Source organism: Phoxinus phoxinus (assembly GCF_949152265.1).
Source record: "Phoxinus phoxinus genome assembly, chromosome: 7".
Lineage (NCBI taxonomy): Eukaryota > Metazoa > Chordata > Actinopteri > Cypriniformes > Leuciscidae > Phoxinus > Phoxinus phoxinus.
Window position 1 is genome coordinate 10,196,340 of NC_136882.1, and position 22,951 is coordinate 10,219,290.

At 40.7% G+C, this 22,951-nt stretch overlaps 2 protein-coding genes and 1 long non-coding RNA gene across 3 annotated transcripts in view; 1 reads left to right on the forward strand and 2 right to left on the reverse strand.

Annotated features, from left to right (window-relative positions):
- Positions 1-12,050, reverse strand: part of acvr1c (activin A receptor type 1C) — a 90,795-nt gene extending 78,745 nt beyond the window's left edge. Inside the window, exon 1 of the mRNA XM_079618960.1 lies at positions 11,872-12,050. Coding sequence (XP_079475086.1) covers positions 11,872-11,935 — 64 coding nt within the window. The 5' untranslated portion in view covers positions 11,936-12,050. The remainder of the gene's footprint in view (positions 1-11,871) is intronic.
- LOC307001910 lies at positions 1,894-20,444 on the forward strand. Its single transcript, XR_013798359.1, has 4 exons — positions 1,894-2,208; positions 2,548-2,651; positions 2,729-2,968; positions 20,197-20,444. It is a non-coding gene; the product is annotated as an uncharacterized lncRNA (long non-coding RNA).
- Positions 5,253-22,951, reverse strand: part of LOC307001906 (activin receptor type-1-like) — a 58,052-nt gene continuing 40,353 nt past the window's right edge. Inside the window, exons 9-11 of the mRNA XM_079618956.1 lie at positions 21,696-21,893; positions 14,685-14,815; positions 5,253-12,920 (exon numbers count right to left, since the gene is read on the reverse strand). Coding sequence (XP_079475082.1) covers positions 12,786-12,920; positions 14,685-14,815; positions 21,696-21,893 — 464 coding nt within the window. The 3' untranslated portion in view covers positions 5,253-12,785. The remainder of the gene's footprint in view (positions 12,921-14,684; positions 14,816-21,695; positions 21,894-22,951) is intronic.

Consider the following 22,951-nt stretch of genomic DNA (forward strand, 5'->3'; position numbering starts at 1 on the left):
AAGTGCCCAGCCATGTTGAGTGATTCCTTCAGAGTGAACACGAGTGAATCTGACTGCAGTAGATGTGAAAGATATGAATAAAAATGATGTTATATCAGCCAGCGCACATACCTGTATTTACTTCCTGTTTTCGGTCGAAGTCCAAAGTAGTCAATTGTCGAGTTCACGCGCGTGATCATAGGTAACTAAACCTATGCGCGTGAACTCGACAATCGACTACTTTGGCGAGACTTATCCTTTAAAGATTCAATTTAACTGGACCACTAATGGGCCATATTTCTTCTTCCGCTCTTGAGTCTATGGCAGCCTATAGAACTGCTTGCAGAAAAACTTAAAATTTTGGCACACAGTCTGAACATTAACCACAGCTAATTTTGAGTACAACTACTCAAAACTACACAACTACTCTAGTGCCACCAACTGTCAAAAGTTGCATTTATGTTTACCGTATGCTAATAACTTTTGAACCATAAGGGCTAGAAACAAAATAAGTTTTGATCCCAAAAAAAAAAATATATATATATATATACAGTGCTATGCATAAGTTTAGACACCCATGCTAAAGTTGACTAAAAAGAGGAATAAAAAATCATCTTTTGGAAATTTAACTTAATGCCTTAATTTAAAAAAATAGGAAAAATCCAACCTTTAAGGACACCAATTTTCTTTGTGAATGAATAATGTATCGTAAATAAATAAATTTTCTTCCTTAAAATACAGGGTGCATAAGTTTGGACAACCCTATGTTAAATTCCCATAGAGGCAGGCAGATTTTTATTTTTAAAGGCCAGTTACTTCATGGATCCAGGATACTCTGCATCCTGATAAAGTTCCCTTGGCCTTTGGAATTAAAATAGCCCCACATCATCACATAGCCTTCACCATACCTAGAGATTGGCATGGTTTTATTTCAGTTAGCCTAACAGCTGGTTTGATTTGCATTGAGAGATGATCTTATGGAAAGTACTCCATGCCAATCTCCAGGTATGGTGAAGGGTGTGTGATGATGTGGGGCTATTTTAATTCCAAAGGCCAAGGGAACTTTATCAGGATGCATAGTATCCTGGATTCATGAAGTAACTGGCCTTTAAAAATAAAAATCTGCCTGCCTCTATGGGAATTTAACATAGGGTTGTCCAAACTTATGCACCCTGTATTTTAAGGAAGAAAATTTATTTATTTACGATACATTATTCATTCACAAAGAAAATTGGTGTCCTTAAAGGTTGGATTTTTCCTATTTTTTTAAATTAAGGCATTAAGTTCAATTTCCAAAAGATGATTTTTTATTCCTCTTTTTAGTCAACTTTAGCATGGGTGTCTAAACTTATGCATAGCACTGTATATATATATTTCGGCTATTTAGAATTTTGTTATAAAATGCTATATTTTACAAACATTACAAAACTCTCAATACAAAATCTTTTGCATTCTCTCACAAAACTTTTGAGTTCGCCCGCAAACATATTTGCATTCCCTCACAAAGATATTTAACGTTGTTAAAAACACAAATGACACGTATTTCCAATCATAGTAACGTAGACAACGAGATAATCCAATTTTCCTCAAAACAAGCTTAAAGGGGTCATGACATGAGAAATCAAATTTGCCTTGATCTTTTGGTATATAAGAGGTCTTTGTACCATTAAAACGTCCTGCAAGTTTCATAGCTTAAGACTTCCTCCCCATTATAAACAAATAATTTATTTAATCAAGCTCTAAATACAGCTCGTTCTGGATCCATGGTAAGAAGTGACGTCACGGTGCGAAGTGACGTACCAGTGTTTGCATATAGACCGCCTCCAGCACAAGACAACTACGCTTAAAGCGCAAGGCAACTACGCTCATTTCGTATCATTGTCGCGCCCGCGCGCCACGCGCCTCACAAGTGTTCAGTCGACGGACAGCGAGTGGGTCTGTGTACACGGAAATTACAATGCCACGCAGATGTGCTGTTCCTGGCTGTGGACAAACAACATCTTTGAATACGCTGCGAAAGATCCAGTCGTCAGGGGAAAATGGATGCATTTTATTTTTTGCGGACGTCTCAGTCACGGCAGTGTTAATTTAAGCGTTTTTTTTTCTATACATTTGAAGGATGACTGTTTTGAGAACAAATCCCAAAATGATGCTGGCTTTGCCAGAAAACTGTTGCTCAAAGATAAGTCTGTGCCGACTATTCTGGGCTCAACAACGACGACGCAAACTGTAAGTAATGTATTTAAAACTTTAAACTACTTTTTAAATACGCTGAATCCGCAAATGTTCTGGCAGAAACAGGGTGGGAAAAGGTCATAAATCACTACATTTTAAAAGTTTTTTGTAAAAAAAATTATAGTAATACTATAATTGCACCTAAGGGAACATAATAATAAAATAAAATAAAAACATGTCATGACCCCTTTAAAATAGGCTAATATAAATTGATCTATATGTGCAAGGCGGCTGAGACAAGTCCGAAGGGCTTGCAAGAGGTTAAGAGCACTCAGTATTCTGAGCATAAAAATAACAGGCTTGCATTATATTTTTATACAAATCCTTCTGCAGGGCTGCCAACTCTCACACATCCCGCGTGAGATTAAAGCAATTGACACGGTTCTCACGCTCATGCCACACATCCATTTTCTCACAAACAAATCGAGCATTAGAAGGTATGTTGAAACATACAGTACAATTACCGAAATGTATTATGTCTTATGTAATCGATCAATCTGTGTTTCAACCGCAGAAAGAGGTCAACAAAACAGCTGGAGAAAAAAATGTCACGCATCGTTACATATACCTCAGGAAAGCCGTTTAAAGGTACAATATGCAAGATTTTCTACTGCTAGAAGACGCTACATTCCAAACAACAACAACAGCGTAGCTTGATGACGATATCAAGGAGCGTGGAATGATGGGAACTGTCGTTTTCAACTCCACCGTGGATCAGTCAGGCGGGAATCGAAAAATCATGTTCATGGATGAGGTAAAGTTCTATTTTTATAAATGTTACGTTTAATGACATGCTTTCATTTCATTAAAATTAATTAACCGCAAGAAAAGTACGTTTTAATACTAAATTGGCTATAATAGATGTTACTGTATTTGTCGAATTCATTGTTGTGATAACGCTGCGCAATTTGCTGTCTACGTGTTCTAAACAATTGCTGTAAAAGTACATTCGAACATACCCACATCATTTGCCAAAAGACTGATTAATCTTTATGTACACATGCTAAATTTATTTACATGCCCATAAACACCAGACGTGATAAACAATGTCAATAACCTAAACACAAACCTAAATCAATAATACTTTCCTTACATAAACATAACTATTACCGAATGCTACATTTGGAATATATCAAATTGACCCGTACGTTTATGGGACTTGTCTTTGTCGACAGAACCAGCTGCGATCGGTAAAGAATAATTGTGTTCCATAATGACTGCACGAAACAAGCTAACGTTTGTAGCTTGATAGACACTACAACTACAACTTCCGCATTTGTCCAGGACTAGGGTCTCAGGACTACCGAGGGTAACGCGGATATGACGACATTGACTGGCGACTCCCAGCTCACATGCCATTGACTGGCGACTCCCAGCTCACAGACCGCCCTGGCGATTGATGCATAACACCACCGACGCGTTGTCCGTGTGGACTAAGACGTGGTTTCCCTTGAGGTCCGACAGAAATGCTTTCAGGGCCAAACAAACTGCTGCAATTTCTAGGCAGTTGATGTGGGCTTGCCCTCGTGCAACGCACCCCAACCTTGGATGGAGGCATCTGTGAAGACCACTTTCCATCTGGAGGCCACTCCCAAGGTCACACCCTCTTGGTACCAGCTTTGATCCCACCAGGGAATCAGAGTACGCAAACAGCTGTGACTCACCGTAATGCGCATGATGCCCAACTGCCATGCATGAGCTGGCACGCAGCGCTTGAGCCAGTGCTGCAGCAGTCCCACATGGAGTACTGGTGATGCGGCTGCCATGAGACTGAGAAGTTTCTGAAACTCTCAGAGGGGAGTGACTGTGCTCTGCTGTGAGACGCACTCTTATAGTTGTAGAGTCTATAACTGTGCCCAGAAAGACCACATTCTGGCTGGGTGTTAGTTTGCTCTTGGCCAAATTGATTTTGAGTTCCAGGTAGTGTTGTCACGATACCAAAATGATGACTTCGATACGATACCAGACTAAAATACCTCGATACCGATACTGAATCGATACCATGGAAGAAAAAAAACGAAAACAGTAAAAGTAATCGAAAAATATGACAGAACTTACAATTCATTGTTTTATAAATTAATTAAAAAAAAAAAAAAAAATCAACTCTGTTCCTGCCCTGCTTTTTGACAATTCCTTCCCCTTTATAAAATAAAATAATAATAATTACATGCCAGTGTGTATGCGAGTATCCTTACAAAGATGTTTGCAACATTGACATTTCATTTATTTATTTAAGGACAGTGCACATTAATCAACATTTCTGTAAATGTGCCAGTGTTAGCCAGTAGGCTAATTTTCAACTGTAGTCCATTATTATCAATCATGTTAACATTTGCTAACCTTTCACAATTCTGAACAGGTTTGGGATGACCAAAATCTTATTTCATGAAACGAGTTATTTAATATTTGTACAATATAGATATTTCATTTAATTTGATCTTTGCTATTAAAAATAAGCAAAAAAGCAAATTACAAACAATATGACAAATACTATGAGACAAATAAAATAAACAGTGCTTAATTTCTTTTTTGAATGCTACTGTTAAATAGTAGTGTACTGTAGCTGAAAAAATAAAGTCTTCACTCTATAAATTAACTATAGACTGATTATTAATAAATAGATAAAATTTATTCAGTCAAGCATTGGGTGATTGTCTATTTTCTAGGGGTGTAATGGTACGCAAAAATCACGGTTCGGTACGTACCTCGGTTTTAAAGTTACGGTTCGGTTCATTTTCGGTACAGTAAGGGAAAGAAATGCAAAACATTAAACTGCTGGTAGTTTACTATAAACTTTTTTTAACAATTTGTTTACACTTTTTTTAAACACACTTTTTAATAAAATATAACGTTAGGCTAATAAATAAAAAAGATATAAAATAAAAAAAAGAGTAAGAAATAAAATACTGCTGCAAAGTTCTCCACTAAATAAAATACTCTCAAACCAATATTGGCCATGACGCTAGCTAGCGAGAGGCTGGGCTAAAGCGAGCGTGCCGTGTATGTGGTGATCTTTATTTATGCGATATTTATGTCCGAGCCCGACCCGAGAGTTAAAATCCTATTTTTTTTCTCATACTAATGACACATGTACGTTTGTTTGTGTGGAAAGCCCGCTTTTAACAGAAAGGCATTCGGAAATGTCCACAGATGAGCGCATCAGCGCTCTTAGCGCCGTGGTGAGGAGCAGAGAGTTCGTTCAGAGCGCGTCTCAGGTGCTGCGGTTATCACTCCGCCCAAGCAGCAGTGCTTCGCCTTCAGAGAATATAGTTCCCAGTATTTATACAGTTAAAATATGTCTGTCTCATGTGACTTTGCTTTTTGTACACTCTGTGACTATACAAATCACAACATGTAAATAGGAAAATGTTTGCATTATTTTGTCACTTATTTGGATTAGTATGCTAGCTGCAACCATTCACATCCAGTCTTTGTGCTAAGCTAGGCTAGCGGTGGGTGCGTCAAACAGACTATGGACTTATTTAACTCTGGGGGATAAGGTGAATAGGCTAAAGTCCCAAAAAGTCGGAGTGTTCCTTTAAGACCTGCACGTAGGCTACCCAATGGAACACATACGTTTTTTTTTTTTTCAAACGGTTTTCGTTCACTAAAGACATTCCCGACTGTGTTTACGTGAATAGTCGCCAGGACGTACATTTTTACCAAGAACTTTGATTATTCAATCCTAATAATGCGCGAAAGAGAAGCTCCTAACTGAAGTCGCGATCGCATGCTGTGTGAAAGTGTGAAAGGCATGTGCGCACGCTTCAGGTCTGAGCCCAGCAGCGCAAGCACGTCCCAGGCTTTATTTTCTCATGCATGCATGTTTTGCTGTGCGTATATATTTTACTGTTCTGCTTCCGTTGTTTAGTGAATGAAAACAGTGGAAGCAAAGCTCTGCACACACACACACATCCTGACTCCGCCTGTCACACATCAACTCCAAATAAAGAAATACTGCTCTTATTATTTAGAGTGCTGTCACTCTTAAAGTACTGGTACTAATAAAATGTAATATCGTACTGATTTTAATAGCTGGGTATCGCGATACCTTTCTAGTACCGGTATATCGTGCAACACTAGTCCCAGGCATTGCAAATGGGCGAGAATCAAATCCCTGTGCATCAGCAGTTCGGCCCGCAACTGCGCCAAAATCAGCAAGTCGTTGAGATAATTCAGTACGCGCATGCCCTGATGCCTCAGGGGAGATAGCGCCGCGTCCATGCACTTCGTAAATGTACGGGGTTGTTAAGGACAGGCCGAACAGTAGGACTGTGTATTGATAAGCCCGGCCCTCGAAGGCGAATCTCAAGAATGGCCTGTGATGAGGGGCTATCTGGATATGAAAGTATGCGTCTTTCAGATCCACAGTGAAAAATCAATCCCCTGGGCGAACCTGCGATAGGATTTGTTTTATAGTTAACATTCTGAACGGCCGTCTCATGAGAGCTTTGTTAAAATGTCTCATATCTATTATGGCTGCCGCCATCTTTCTTTGGGACTAGAAAATAACGTCTGTAAAAACCCTGAGTGTTTTAGCGCGGGGGAAACCAACTCTATTGCCCCTTTTGCTAAAAGATTTTGTAGTTCGGAGCGAAGCACGTGACACGCTGCTTCTCACCAAAGTCTCGAGAACCGCCTGAAACGTTGGGGGTCTGCGAGCGAATTGGAGCGAGTAGCCTCGCTTTATTGTGTTTATAACCCAACTCGACACACCGGGAATGGCTTGCCAGGCCAGGGCCTTTGTGGCTAGGGTTTTACACATGTTTAGGGACGGGCCGCCTAACACAGGGGGACCGGACACCTTTATGTTGTGATTTGTGCACATACTGAGTGTTTGTTTGACTGAGAAGTCATAGTTACAACTGGGAGAGGGCCACCTAGTGTAGGGGGACCAGGAACCCGTGTTTTGTGTGCTTGAAACATACTATGTTTGTGCTTTATTTGGGTCGCCGTGAAAACGGCTGTTGTGTGCTGGGGCGCACGCAGCGGGCCCGTTTGCAGCATTACAAAATTCTCCAGCCGCCTGAGCTGAACAGGGACCTGCGAGAGTGGCGGGCTTCTTCGCGGGTGGTCCAGCTATAGCGAGACACGCATGCTGTCTTTTTACTCGGGCCCTGGCGCCGAGGCTGTGGGTAGCGCTTAACTGGCCGCGAGTGGTGGTGGGTATCAGCCGCAGGGCGGGGCTGAGGGACCTGCTTCACTGGCTTCTTGGGCAGAGACGAGACAGCGGCTTTGGGCCTACTGGACGCGGAGCTGGAGCGCTTCGGCAGGAAGTGTTTCATGGCCTGAGACGAATTCTGGGCTTCGGTGAACCCCTTCACCGCCGGGCCAAAGAGACCGGAGCTGGAGATGGGCACATCGAGGAACACCGTTCTGCTAGCCTCCTTGATTTCCGTGAGGTTGAGCCAGAAAGCTGACATGCTGCGGCAGGGCCTATTCGCGTAGGTCGCTCTAGCTCTCCAGCTAGCAGTAGCGTTCGGGCAGAGGTGAGCAGCCACGGGCTCTTTGAGGGGCGGAAACGACTCGTAGCCCTTTTCCGCCGTGCCGTCCAGGGAGGAGAGCGTTGCAGAAATGGAGCAGCCCGTGCGTGCTGAGTAGGGAGCATGCCACGTTTTAGTCAGTTCTTGATTGACCTCAGGAAAGAACGGAGCGGGTCTGTGGCGAGGGGCCTGCTGGCGCCCCGTCAGAATCCAGCCGTCCAGCCCTTCAAGGAGGCTCATCGGGCGAGGCCCACTCGAGGCCGAGGTAGCTGCAGTGAGTATACTGAGCATCTCCGCATCCGAGTTGGTGCTAGCTGGGATGCTAGCGCTCGACTGGGACGGGTGGGGGTCGACAGAGCCCGGCCAGTCCTCTTCGGAAGCCGCGAAGGAGAGACTGTCGTTCTGTTCGTTGTCCGACGCACCAAACGAAACCAGGCCCGAAACCTGCTGGTCCGTCTGTGAGAATAGGATGGGTGACGGAGTCAGGGCCGGAGAAAGCGAGGCACGCGGGACGTGGCCGGAATGGGCTCGCTAACCTCCATGCTCTCGGGCAGTCGCTGGCTGCGCCGCTTCTTCTTCCTCAGCAGAAGCAACGCGGGAAACGGAAGAGTGGGGGCTGCGGCGTCACCATCTTTTGCGAGAGCTAGCCGCGACAGCAGCACCGACACAGGCATGCTCTCGCAGAGATAGCATCCGCCAGCAGAGAGCGCAGCTTTGGCGTGGGTAGGCCCCAGACACGAAACACACTCAGAGTGCCCGTCGCCCTCGTGCAGATGGGATCCGCACGTGGTGCAAGCGGAACGAGGCATTTGAAACAATGCTTTTTTTTCTGCTCTCAGAAACTGTATAACGTAACAGTTAGTTTGAAAGGATATGTGATGATCATCGGATGGCCACAGGAGAACGGCGACAGGAGAAAGTGACTTCGAAGAGAACGGTGCAGTCCGCTGTGAAATGGCTCGTTCTAGCAGAAAGGGCTTGATTCGACGGCGAAGCTTCAAATTTTCCGGAGGACACAGAGACGCAGTTTGAGTAAATCTGCTATAATGGAATCATTTTATAGGCTCTGCAGCTCCCCGTTGGCGGGCTCTGACGTATGCCGGCACGCAGTTAACTGAGAGGCGCCTTTCGCCATTGGATGTGCAGTTGCTCCAGCACAGCCAATGAGTGAGCAGGTCTCTCACTGTCTAGCTGTGCAGCTGCAGTGCTCTTTACATTTTAAGCTTCAATAAATCTGAGGAAATGAGTTTCCCCACTGCGTATAGCTACGCAATATGAAGTGCCCGTTCGAAAGGGAACTGCATTATATTAATTTGAGTAGTTAATTTTAACCTTTAAAAGATAATACCAGATCTCCCTATATGTTTACAGCATTAGTAGATACTTTATCTGATATTTATCCAAATTAATCAGTTTTAAAGGGGGGGTATAATGTCCTTTTCACAAGATGTAAAGTAAGTCTCTGATGTCCCCAGAGTGTGAATGTGAAGTTTTAGCTCAAAATACCCCACAGATATTTTTATATAGCATGTTAAAGTTGTCACTTTTTTAGGGTGAGCAAAAACGCCTCGTTTTGTCTGTCCCTTTAAATGCAAATGAGCTGCTGCTCCCAGCACAGGGGATGGAGCTTCAAGAGCTTGTGACCTTTTACCTCACACACACATGCACTGAAAATTTCAAAAGCTTTTAGCCTTTTATGTTCAAACCGGAGTCAGAAAGATGGAGAGACTCAAGAAGAAGAGAGAACATTTCTGAATGGTTAGTTGATGAATTTATGTAGCTTAGTTATCTTAGTCATTGATTAGCATATTCTGTCATGATAATCTATAAATGCTTTCCCGGGGGCGGGTTTATGTAAATTCTAGGGTTGGTAATGTCACTAACCTGGGAGGAATGTCGTGTAGTCCCTACCAGCCGTTTGTTGTAGTACTTAAAACGCAATTTTTTAAAAAGAAAATATCTCCCTTTGCTTTGAACTTTGAGCGTCGTGTCTTTGCAGATGTTGTTTATGCTCAAACAGCAACATTACACACGAACTAAAGTTAGAAAAGTGAAATAATAATCAACCACCCCTTTAAATTGAATATCGGAATCAAATCTCAAGCTTATGAATTTAAATCGTGACATTTTTGTATAAGTGTACAATAAAAACAAGTTTTATTTTACAACACCACCCTCAATAATTCTCTCTCCAAGCTGAACTCAAAAGGTGGCAGCCCTGCCTTGTGTTTTTTATGCTTTTAAGATGCACATTGCAGCCCTTCTGATTGTTCCCTGTGACATTTGACATGCTTGTACTTTTCGTGCTTTTGGGACTTGGCCCCAAATTGCTGTTTTGCATCTATTTTTACTATTGTTGTTGGTTATTATTAATAATAACATGCATATATCGAAGAGAGGACAGTAACAAAAAACATCTGATAGACTGCTGAAATTACAGTGGACTATCTCTACATGACGTAAACTTGGAAAAGATTCATCAGTCATACAAGATTTACTTTTAATTCCACTTTGTAATAGAACAACACTAAGGGCCCTATCTTGCACCCAGCGCAATTGACTTTGAACACCGACGCATGTATCATTCCTATTTTGCACCCGCGCACAGCGGACTTTTCCCTCCACAGACGCACGTCGGTAAATTAGGGAATGAACTTGCGCTCGCGGGGGCGGTTCAGCGCAAAGAGGAGGCGTGTTCCGGCGCAAAACTTCCATGTTGCTATTTTCCAGTTTTAGAAAGCAATTGAACCACTGACCAGGAACAAAACAGTCTAAAGACAGTGGCGCGTTGCGCGTTAGCGATATGGTATTTTAAGGGCGCGTGCTTGGCCATAATGTTAACGCGTCCACTTTGATTCTCTAATATAAACAGACGCAGCTGTTTTCATTTTTGCAAATCATACATTATTACAAGGAAAAATATTAACACACGAGGGAAATCATTGTTGTGTCCGTGAAGATGAGAAAAAGATCTATCTAGATTTTAAAAAAATAATAATCTAGATTAGGCTACACATTTACCTAAATTATACGCCTGTTTAACCGAAGCTAATTTGGGTGGGTTTCTCCCATCATCCCCATTGTCACTTCTCTGTGTTTTACGGCCCTGACGAGAACGTCGGCCTCCTCGGCTGTGAACCGCTCCTGGCGTGCGCTGGCAAATTCGCCGTTATAATAGCGATCCGCCGTGGAACAAGCGCGCCGGCTCTTAAAGGGAATGTGAGATGACGCTCTGATTGGTTTATTTCACGTTACGCCCAAACCACACCTATGAATAATGAAGCTACTTCAGACCAACCCCTTTTAGATTTGCGCCAGGCGCAAGAGTCATTTATCCCGCCGGGAAAATAGCAACAGCGCCGGGATCCGCCCACAAAGTTACTTGCGCTTTGCGCTTTGACACTTGCGTTTCAGATCGTTAAAATAGGGCCCTAAATATCAGTTCCAGGTGTAGAAAATAACTGACATTATTATTATTACTGATATCTTAATCTTGATTTTTTAGGGCAATTTATATTGAAATTTCTAAATCCTTAAACTGAACTTTGCAGGGAATATTGTTAGTGAGTATTCAAACAACTATTTTCCTTTATTTCAGCTGCTTTTCATTCCAACTGCATTGAAATAAAAATATCATATTGTATTTTTAGCCATTTGGTCATGACCGGGATAAGTAAATGCCTTTTTAAAGCAAACTCACACTGCAGACAGACACTAACCAATGCAGACAATCAACAGATTACAGAACATCACTTCTCAGACATTCCACGACCCGACAAATGCAGATTGAACATGTTCAGTTGGCAAAAACAAACACCATTGGTAGGCATCTGCCTGTCCAGAGTGAATTAGCCTTTAAATATGTATTTAATGAGTAAACACCTGTCTGTGCTGTTCTGTGAATAAGACACACATGTGAACACCACCAGACACTAATGTTTTGATCTTTAACCAGTTCATTACATAATGCTCAGAGTCTGTCTAAAACAGTAAGTTAAGCATAATCATAACAGAATGTAAGGTCATCTAAATACAGTAAGAAGATTACACACAATGTTGCTGTGACTATGAACTCAACTTTACTTACATATGTTGCAGTCGCAAATATACTTCCATTTAGTCTCAAAACAAGTTGAATAGAGTAGAGAATGAGCTGACAGGGAAGAAACTGTACCTGTATTGAGTTCCACAAAAATGAAGAGTAAAAGCGCCACTTCTGAGCACCTGAGATAAGACATGACATCTGTCACTCTCCGCACATCATTACATCCACCTTTACGGACAAAATGACCATGACTCTAATCTGCTGCATTTCCACAGTGACTGCTAGCATTTCTCCACTCTGAATAAATCCCAGAGCGACTGAACACGTAGAGAGAGACTTAATTGCTCCTCCTCCTGTGGCTCAATGTAAGAGGATTACAGAAAGAGAAAGACAGAGATGGAAGGGCGGTGGGTGCACCAGCAAACCTAAACCGCATGACTGGGAAACTCCAATAACCTCAGTAAAGGAAGTTTTACTTGTTTATTTATTTATTATTCATTTTGAATGAGTAATTACTGGATTGAGTTTATGGCTTTTAAGCAATATATGAGCATTATGTGATGTTCATTATTTCAACAAATACAAATAATTTCTCCCCCTGTTATTTTTTTATTATTAAAGTAATCCATTTTTTTTAAGGAAATATTTGTTTAATTGTTATAAAAATAATAAGAAAACATAAGGAGTATGGATATACATTATCTACATGGGAGTTCCTCAGGGGCTCAAATGTAAAAATGACTAAGTAATATAAATATAACTAACTCAAACGCAAAAAAAGAACCATCTTCTCACTTCAACTGCTTTATTTACAGCAACTGTCTTCTCTATAAATAAAGATTGTATGGTAGTTTAAGTTTGCATTTGAGGCCACATTCTCATGCGTTTAATAATTGTAATGAATTATGCCCCACTGTAAACTCAAAATAAATATGATGTGCCTCTATAAGAGCACTAAGTCAGGATAATCTCTTTTTCCGGTTTGTTCTCCAGATCTGCTGGGCATGGTTAAAGGCCTTTAGGGTCTTCCATAAGGAAGCAGTTCATATGTCCATTTTTACTTTGTCCAGAGAATTACCAATTTTTGTCAGAGTCTTTTTGATGCGTAATGCTGTAAGTCTGGCTGATGGATTCTGGTACCAACATTCCTTCATGAGTTTAACGATTGATGTTAAAGTCTGAAAAATAAAAACAAAAAAGGAGACTGAATCAAGCAATGTGAGGGTGAATAACACAAAGCAACGGAGGTAGGAATTGTCAATAGAAAGAAATAAGAGTGTGACGTCACGCCCTCATAGGAACGTCCACCTGTAGGTCAAACAGGGGTATCCTCAGTAACCTACAAACCTGGTAAAAATGACTGGCGGGCAACAAAGTACTTATGTAGTAACACAGTGATATTAAAAGATCAAAATCAATATTCACCTTATTAATGAATATTTTAGAATGTCCCAATATTTTTATTGATTAAAATACTGACTTCTTTTGAGAGATGATCTAAATACTAATGGCTTGAAACCGAAGGAAAATTAACTGGCCTGTGCTGCAGTTCAATGGATGTTTTGTCCTCCAGGTCTCTGCGCCAGTCACTTGACATAAAATCCATTATTTTTCATAGTTTTTAAATATTAATTTAACTTTATCCATTTATTTGTTATATTTAATTTTGAATTCTGATACATATGTTACAATGAAAAATCTTCTCTTTTGGTTTGTCCATCGGGCCATTATATTTCAAAAATGAAATGCAATGTAATACATTTCACATGGAAAGCATTTAATTCAATGAATTATCCAATAAAAACCATTAATGCATGGTTGTTAAATATAAAACCATGTTTACATTGTATTTCCGGCAAAAAAAAAACTATTTTGTAATATATACACTTACTGGGACATATCACTCATAAATTACTGTGATTGAAATGTCATAACTGCCTAATGGTGGGAGAGAAAAAAAAACTTTGCACATCAATCTTTCAGTAATTCTGAATCGAAGCTTAAGAACTGCCATATCGATCCTGAAATAATTTTGGAACCGCACTTTTTGCTTTTAATTTTGACAACCATCTTCGGCTTACTGTGAATTCCACACACACAAAAACTCAAATAAGTATCTAAACTTCCATAAAACTCACTGCCTGACAGACTTTCAAATGGTCAGGTGCGCTGTGTGTGTGGGTTGTGTGGGACTGTATGAGCAGTTAAATGCACTTGCATCACTCATTGCTCTTGTCTGGAAACTTTTAGATATTTAAAGCACTTGTACTGAACAAACTCTTTTCTTATTGCTTTTAATGTTTCTTTGTTCTTTATTTACGAATCTTAACTTTTGTATATTTTGAAGCTATATTTAGTTTGTAGACAAATTACTTGACTACATACAATTGTATTAATTATTCATTTGTAGCCTAATTAGTAATACGGTAAGTCATTTTATAATTTAATAGTATAAATCAATTAAATATTCAATGTAGTGTTAAGGAAGTAAGGAAGTGTTATAGTTATGTAATAGAAATTTTTTATCTTTAGTTCGTTATCTTTGGCAACAAAACTTTGGTATTGGCTACTGATTTTGATGTGACAATGCTAACCCCTAGTGTGTATTAATAAAAACAGTTGGGAGGACAAGATGCATTTAGAATTGTTTTGTAATCAATTTGTTAGCTTTGCAATCACAATAGAATCACAAGGTCAATAAAGATTCATAACGCTAATACAGCCGTTTCCCTAACCAGCTATAACCATGTCATTTCTATTCAAAAGTTCTGATTGTCAGAATTGTTGCATTCAATGTGAAAAGACAATTGCTTGCCACTGGATCTTGTTAAGAGTGTCATTTTCATCAAAGATTTTAAATTTACTGTTTAAAAAACAGCATGTCTGATTAACTTGATGTATAAAGGTATATGCACAGGAATCTGAGCAGGTACAGTACTTACTGGGTCTGAAAACCATCTGTTTGGAATGTTTGGTCTCTGTTGGTCTGTGCATATCACCTTCTTCATGTCCTCAAAGCTTGGGTCGCTCGGCACTACGTCATGGAATGGGGGCTTGTAATCCTCAACAATACCTGCACAATCAGTAAAGACAAAAACACATTTGGAAATCACAGAGAAGTAATTATAAGCCAGTATAATCAGATTTTATCACATCAGCAGGGGCGTCGAATTTACACAATAACTTGTGGTTTTTAATTATTTTACTCCACATATTTAACCAGGAAACATCTCATTGAGATTAAAAATCTCTTACAAGAGCATTCTGTGAAAAATGTGCAATTCCTGGTACACAAACGGTTAATAGTGTCTGAGTGCCGCCTCCCAAATTAAAAAAAATAAAATTACTTGAGAGGTCGTTTTTGGTTGTGCGAAGCAGCAAATCTCCTCCGAAACCTATATGCGGTAAGTTAGGGAGAAATCAAAAGTTCTGAGCAAGAAAATACGGGGCAAATCGCGTCACATACTGATTCAGGGACAGTGCAGTTTTTTCAATAACGCATCACACAATCGTGTGATATGTGGCAAACCTAAACGTCTGTGTGTGTGTAACCCTACATTATGGGGACCCTATAAAGATTGGCAATATCCAAAATCCTTGTTTTTTGTGAGGGGTAGGGGGGTTAGTGTAAGGGTTTGTACAGCATAAAAATCATTATGTCTATAAAGTCCCCATAAAACAAATACAACATGTCACTTTTAGTCATCCTAGTCTCATCCGCTGAGGCTGAAATATGTTTCAGTACTCTTAGGAGACTGAAAACATGGCTCAGAACAACAATTGCACAAGTGAGACTTAACAGTATTGCTGTGTGCCATGTCCAACAGGACAAACTGGACTATATTATTGTGAAACAAATAAGCCAACAGTTCATTTTTTAACGACATGTATAGACAACGTGTTTGGATTCTTCAAATAGCAAGGAACAAGAAAGTATAGACACATCGACAATTGCATTGTTTCCGGAATCCTCAGCTTCTGGGTATGTCCCCACCAATTTCAAAATCAAACCTACGCCCATGCACAACAGTATTACACTGGTTAACAAATTACACAGATAATCACTGAGCATTGATTGTGCCAACCGTAAGGTGAAAAACGCCAGCAGTGCTGACTATATATAGAGTACTGAAGCCATTATACAACAGGGAGCAATATGGATCCATTTTAGATGAGACATGCTGAGGGCATCACACAGGCCTCTGAAGACAGTACTGTAATGACCCTTTCAATGTGAAGGGGGTAGAAGCCAAATAACACATGCACCCACAAGCAAACGCAGACGCAGAGCCTCTTTGGACCATGTTTATTTATTATTATTCATTTAGTCAAATTTCTTACAATAGTGGAGTGATGTGCAATGCAAAGACCAGGAGAACCAGACAAGTCCTCTACACAGACCCCGATGGCCAGCTTCGTCTCCATACCAGTGTGATGAAACTGATCTTCAAAGCAGAAGGAACTGGATGAAATATGTTGATTAATACCAATCCACAATCTAACATCTGACTTGTGATTCAGCCTGGAATCATAATCACACCCTGTTCGTTCATTGGCCAGCGGAGAACTGGGCCCCTGACTGAGCCAAGGTTTTTTTCTCCATTCTGTCACCTGATGGAGTTTGGGATCGTTGCCACTGTCGCCTCTGGCTTACTTAGTTGGGGAGACTAAAGGTCCTTGCACACTGAGTCCGAAATTTTCATATGCGTTTTCTCGTATTCGTGATTCGCTTCTGAATTGTCAAAACACCATTCAAACTGCTTGCTACGGATTCGAAAAACGCAGAAAATCGAATCCAATCCGAATTTTTTTATGACGAACGAAAGTCAGTGTGCAAGCGTGATTGACAAAACGTAAGGTCGTATTTATTTTTGTATTAAATACGTGAATTTCGGACTCAGAGTGCAAGGACCTTTAATATTCAACAACATTTTTGATCTGAAATGTACCAACACTATGGGACGAGAACTGAACTGAGCTGGACGATGACATCACTGTTTTGTACAACCTTGGATCCACACACGTTTTCCCATCGCAACGAAGCTGAACAAGAAATATGCTAAGTACAATAGCCGCTGAGGTGATTGCAGATTACAGCACGGAAAAGCACAAAGCACTTTAATGGGACCATATCAAAAATGTCAAGGAGTTAGTAGTGTGTGATACTGAGACTAATTGTGCATTTTTCCTCAAGTCTGTAATGAATGAGTTTGTGAGGTAGTGCATTACTCCAAGTTCAAAATGTATACTGGGGGTTATATCACCATCATGTCATGCTCTACATAGGAGAGCTTACAAGGGCACACTCCACTGATCAAAACCAGTATAAATGTGAGAAGTACTGGGGGGGGGAAATGAGCTTCATGAGAAAATTCCTTGCAAATACTGAAAGAAAAGGGGAAGAATTTGGGGTTTTGTTGTAGATGGGCCAGTTTACTCAGTCGTAGCACTGCTTGTAACGTGGGTCTAGTACAGAGAGTAGATGTAAGCTCAAACCACGATGATGTTTATGGAGATATTGGCTTGCTCAAATGTGAACCAATGACAATTGAGCTAAAAGGGATAGATTCGAAAATTAGCCCATGATTTACTCACCCTGAAGCCATCCTAGTTGTATATGACATTCTTCTTTCAGACAAATACAATCGGAGTTATATTTTAAAAATGTCCTGGCTCTTCCAAGCTTTATATGGGAGAGAATGGGTTTTTGGTTTTGGAAGTCCGTCAAAGCGCATCCAATAAAGGAAATAAAAGCCTTCTGAAGTAAAGCGATGCATTCATGTAAGAAAAATATTTATATTTAATACTTTATCGACTAAAATAACTAGCTTCCGGCAGACAGCCGGAAGTCTTCACAGCCTCATTCTTTGGAAGTGAAAAAAAAAACGTATTTACTCTCAAAGCGGAGAGCACAGCATCTTGACGACATATCCACACAAACGAGCTACAGGACTACAGCAAGATGTCTTGTCTACACAGAACGTAGGTGGGCATTATGCAAATGTAGTACGCCGTAACGTGTGAACTTCACGAAAATAGAATGACTCGTTTGAGCGGCTCAGATTCAACTCTTTCTTTTGAGATAAACTAACTTTATGATGCACTTTCAGCTTTGAAACTTTGCAGACTGTTTACATTCACATACAGCTACATTACACACTGCATGAAAGGTAATTTTCACAAATGCATAATAGACTTTAAATAAATAAAAACTGCTCATGCTACGTGTGTGTAGCATCTTTTGGGTTGTGACTAAATGGCAGAGGTCAGGGATCTTGGACTTGAAAAAGGTTGGTGACCACGGATTTAGGCAAATTTGTGCCAGAGCTTTCCACAAAGCTCCAGGCAGTAGAATGATGCAATCTGGCTTTGGACAGAAGTCCACGAGCAGGCTCTGAACAAAGTAAGGTGCAAGTTAGCCTCAGCTCCTGCTCTTGCTTAATACGATTCTGAGACTATGGTCAGTGCAGATGCTAGTAGTTTTGGGTTATGGGCTGCCTTGCTTCAAGTTCATGGTGATGCAGCACGTGGTCGTATTCTGCTCCATAACCTTGGACTCCCAAATCGAAAAGGAGAGCATGGCACGTGTGTGAGCGGTTCGCCAGCTACCTGAAAGGCTTAGATGAATTTTGACTCCAAACAAACCATTAGCTTTCATGATATTGATCATGCGCCATTATGGTGTCAGCATTTACTAATGCGCTTTATGCGTTTCAAAGTGAAAGCAGTGCTTGTCTCTGGTAAATGTTTGGTGGTGGCAGACATACTTTCTTGGAATTCTCTGAGAGGGCACTGCCAATCAGAGATGGAGGATGAGGTGAAGGCATATGGTGAAGCAGTTGGAACATCTAAAGAAGCGTCACAATCAAAGCTATAGATGCCATAAAAGAGGCTTCAGAGGGAGATGCAGATCTCCAGGCAGTGATAGGCTTTCTCAGCAAGGGTTGGCCAAAACATATTTCCCTCCAGCTGAGTGGCTATCATATACCCCTTTTCCACCAAGGAAGTTGGAGTGCTGGACTGCTGGTTCAGAGCCAGAGCCTAGTTTCAAATCAGTTCTTTGACTTTTGACACCCAAAGCACCAGCTCTGAACCAAGAAAAGTGGTTCTTAAGTAGCACCAAAACATTGCTGGTCTAGAAGTAAAAACCGCTTGTGTCAGGGGCTGGGGGCGCCAACAAGACGAAGAGAAAAATATTTTTTAAATGGCAGCTAATCGAGCTAATAGCAGCTCGATTGTAATCTCCGTCTAAGCAAGTTACGGTGAGCTGCACGAACGCATTGGATTCGCCGTGTTTGGGTGCCAATGTAGGTTAGCCAAGCCATGAGCAGCAATTGTAACGCAACAACCGCCATTGTTGATGGAAGGCTTGTTCGAGATGTATCGGAGCTGCGCGGACCGATCGGAGCTACGGTAGTGTTTGGAGAGCATACGACTCGCTTTCGCAGGGTTTGATGTCATGCATCGATCGGTCTGCGAGAAGCCGAAACATCTCGAACAAGCCTGGTGTGTTTGGCGCTGCCGCTGTAGCGTTGCTGGGCAACATGAGATGTATACAGTGACGCAAGACCTGGCTCTGTGGTGGCTCTCTAGCCTGTGGAAAGGTAAACCGGTTCTTAATTTGTATTTGCTGATTTTATAGTCATTCAACGTAAACAAGCGGTGTTGTGACCAGGAGACACGAGAGAAAAAGCTAAAATGATGGTGTTGAAACCATTTCCACAATAAAAAACGTTATGCACATTTCATGAACATAAAAGGAGTAGTTCACTTTAAAATTAAAATTAGCGCACGATTCATGACTCACCCTCAAGCCATCCTAGGTGTATACAATCGGAGTTACATTAATAAACACTCTGACGCTTCCAAGCTTTATAACGGCAGTGGATTGCAACCATTGCAACCATCAGATTGAAGCTCAAAAAAGTGCTGCTCAAAACCATGGTCGTCGTAGTCTGATTCTCCTATTCACGATGGGCCATTTATTTTCAAGACACAGATCTGGACTGCTGGCAGACCAGTCAAGGACATCCACTCTATGGCGTAGAGAGTCAACAAAACCAATCTGTTGTAGCACATGCTGAATGAGGCCTGGCATTGTCTTGCTTCCCAGGAAAGATGTCATCTTGATGCATTAAATGTGAGATGATAGATGTTTGCTTTTATACCGGTCACTGATGAAAGTCTGGAGTTACTAAATTTCCTATTTAGTACCAAAACTTTGTAACAGTCTTCCTACCATTGTCTAGGAAGCAGACACACTCGGTCAGTTCAAATCTAGACTAAAAACACATCTCTTTGGCCTAGCATACACAAAACACATTATAGACTTCTATAATTCAATGTTTGGCGCAATAGATTAGGTCAGCCGGAACTGAACACTCCCTGATGTACTTGATGTATCATAAGAAGGATGGCGTCTACACTAATATTAGTCTCTCTGTTTATCCCAAGGTTTACCGCAGTCCGAAGGATCCAGGACATATCCAGATCTGATGAAGGATCTGCGCCTGAACCTGACGACAACGCAGTCCTGAAGTGTCAACTAGTCTCTCCCCTGTGAAGGCCTCCTTCCCTTCACCTCTGTACAGATAAAACGGTGTCGGGATAATTCCGGTTCACGTGGCTACACGGAAGCAATAAATAATTATTTATTATACATTTTTAAGGCCACACAAGTAGCTTGTAAAGAAGGACTACACGCCTGCACACATATATATTCAAACGCGTATACCTATAGACTAAACGCGTGATGCGCATGTGCACGCCGTCTGCATTTTCACGGGTTCGCGTTTTTGAGGTTTGCGCAGAGATAAACTTTTTTTTTTTTTTTCAAGGCTTGCACCTTGGAATCTATTTCAGGGTTTGTGTTCTCGAGCCACCAGGCACTGTTTTGTGCGGATGAGCCGGAGCGCGTTGAGGGTTTTCTGTTAGAACGTGTGTCGTGTTAGCGGTTCCTAAGTTAATAACTAATGATCTTTGCAACGGAAGTGAATCAATCAAAACTGGACAATAACTTTATTCTAGAACTGCTGTAAAGCCAAAACAATCTGTTACTTTAATTTCCTATTATCACTGTAAAGCTGCTTTGAAACAATCTATATTGTTAAAAGCGCTATATAAACGAAGGTGACTTGATTAAAGCATTTATAAGAAAATTACCGACGAGCGAGACCACACACTTTAAGCGTAACATCAAGCAATCCTGTGCAATGAAGCCCGCGAATGTCCTGTAATTCGCTCAACCTTTCCGAACCTTATGAAAGATGAATTCACGTAAGGTTATACCTGTCACTGATGAAAGTCTGGATGGTCCCTTTCGCCTTTGGGACTGAGAACTAATAGATAACATTCACTAATAATTGCCTATGTTATTCATATTTATACGCACATTGGAACTTCTCATGAAAACTTTCTGACTAATTCCCAAGGCTTAAGGACTCTGTGGATGACTCTGATTCTCTATCTCTCTTTAATTACCAAGATAACATTTATTTGAAGGCAGGTTCACTTGCCATTCTCTCTCTGTTTCTGTTTTTTTTTTACATCAGTTCACATGATCAGAGTAGATGGTTTGTTCTCCTCAAAAGTTGTATTTCCGTGAATGTCTTCAATGCCCCTAACATAATCAGAGATTTTCCTGAGCATAGTCTAAATCTTTTTTTGATATATCTTGCAACTGGCTGAGAAACACTCTCACCATCCTGTACCAACTCAGGGCCATGTGATCTCAAAAGTCTCTTAATATTTCGTTTTTCAGCTTTCATTGCCATTTTCCTCATTAAGTGTTATTCGGGATGCAAATAGCTATTAAAACTGACCAACTTATAATTGTTTAACAGGATAATTTCCCCACCTTGACATGGTGTTAGGCAGATGTAAAGCATGTTAAGCAGATGTAAATATATACATACCATGTTAAGCATGTTAAGCAGATGTAAAGATATACGTACCAATACTAACTGTTCTTCTAGCAATTTCCCACAGCACGAGTCCAAAGGCCCAGATATCAACTCGTTTGTAAGACTCAAAGCAATCTGTTTGAATGGAGTCATCCAGAACCTCAGGTGCCATGTAGCGTTTTGTCCCAACTTTAGGATTATTCCCAACATCCAGCTCATTTGTGTCCTGAAAGTGCATCACGGCAAGACCTGAAGAACACAAATGTGTGACCAAATGTATCATCACATAGCACAATAGTATTAGTACTGTAGCTTTGCACAACTCACATTAATCACATGTCCCTGTATAGACACCTGTGCATTTGCTTGAGTGCATTCTACATTTAAAAGATGCCATGAAAGCGTTTGATGAGTCCACTCAGTTGTCGTCTTCCCTGTGCTGTCTTTATTATTAAAACCGGAAATTGAGGATGTACATATTAAAGGACAGCTCTTTTCCACAGCTCAGCAAAACAACATTACCCAGGGGTGAAAGAAATGATGACACTTTCAAATAGACTAATTTCCAGATAGTATTTATAATGTTAGAGGAAGGGGTAGCCTGTAATTTAGCATTTAATTGGACAAATATTTGCATACACCCCTAAAAGCATCACCTAAGATGTTGAGATGCATCCAAGATGCAAATTCTGAGATTTATATCAGCACAGCTCGATGGGAAAAGCTAATTGTCTCTTAAATGTTGTATAGCACCCTCTTGTGGGGATATACAATTATTAAATTTCATGTGACATTAAGAAAACATGAACAACAAGTCTCCAAAGGTCTTGAAAAACATTTTTTGAGCATGCAGGGAAAAAAATAGCGCTAAGTGAAAACCTTTAGTCCCATATGGACAACATGTTTTCACATCCTGTGACTAAGAAGAACGTGTTCATATTCTTAATGTGCTGTAGGTAGTTTCAAGTGCTCGACAAAAACAAATTTTGTGTTCCACTTCCTGTGTATGGAAGAGTTCCCAGATATGTGTTAGCTAAAAGCTACCTAATGGGTTTTTGTTAGAGTTTTAGTGGGAAACAACTGATTTCTTCTAATAACAGCCTGAAGTTGCAGAAATGAGCCCTGGAGCTCTAGATTGAGTCAAATTGAATTTAATAAAGACACAAATTAAAGAGTCCGTCCCTTATGAGCAAATAGCTCGCTTCTGCTTTCTACTTATTTGCGTATAAAGAGCAACATGTTCAATAGATAAATATTGAGGGAACAAACAGTTGATTTTCATTATTAGAAACCGGACAACAAGTGAT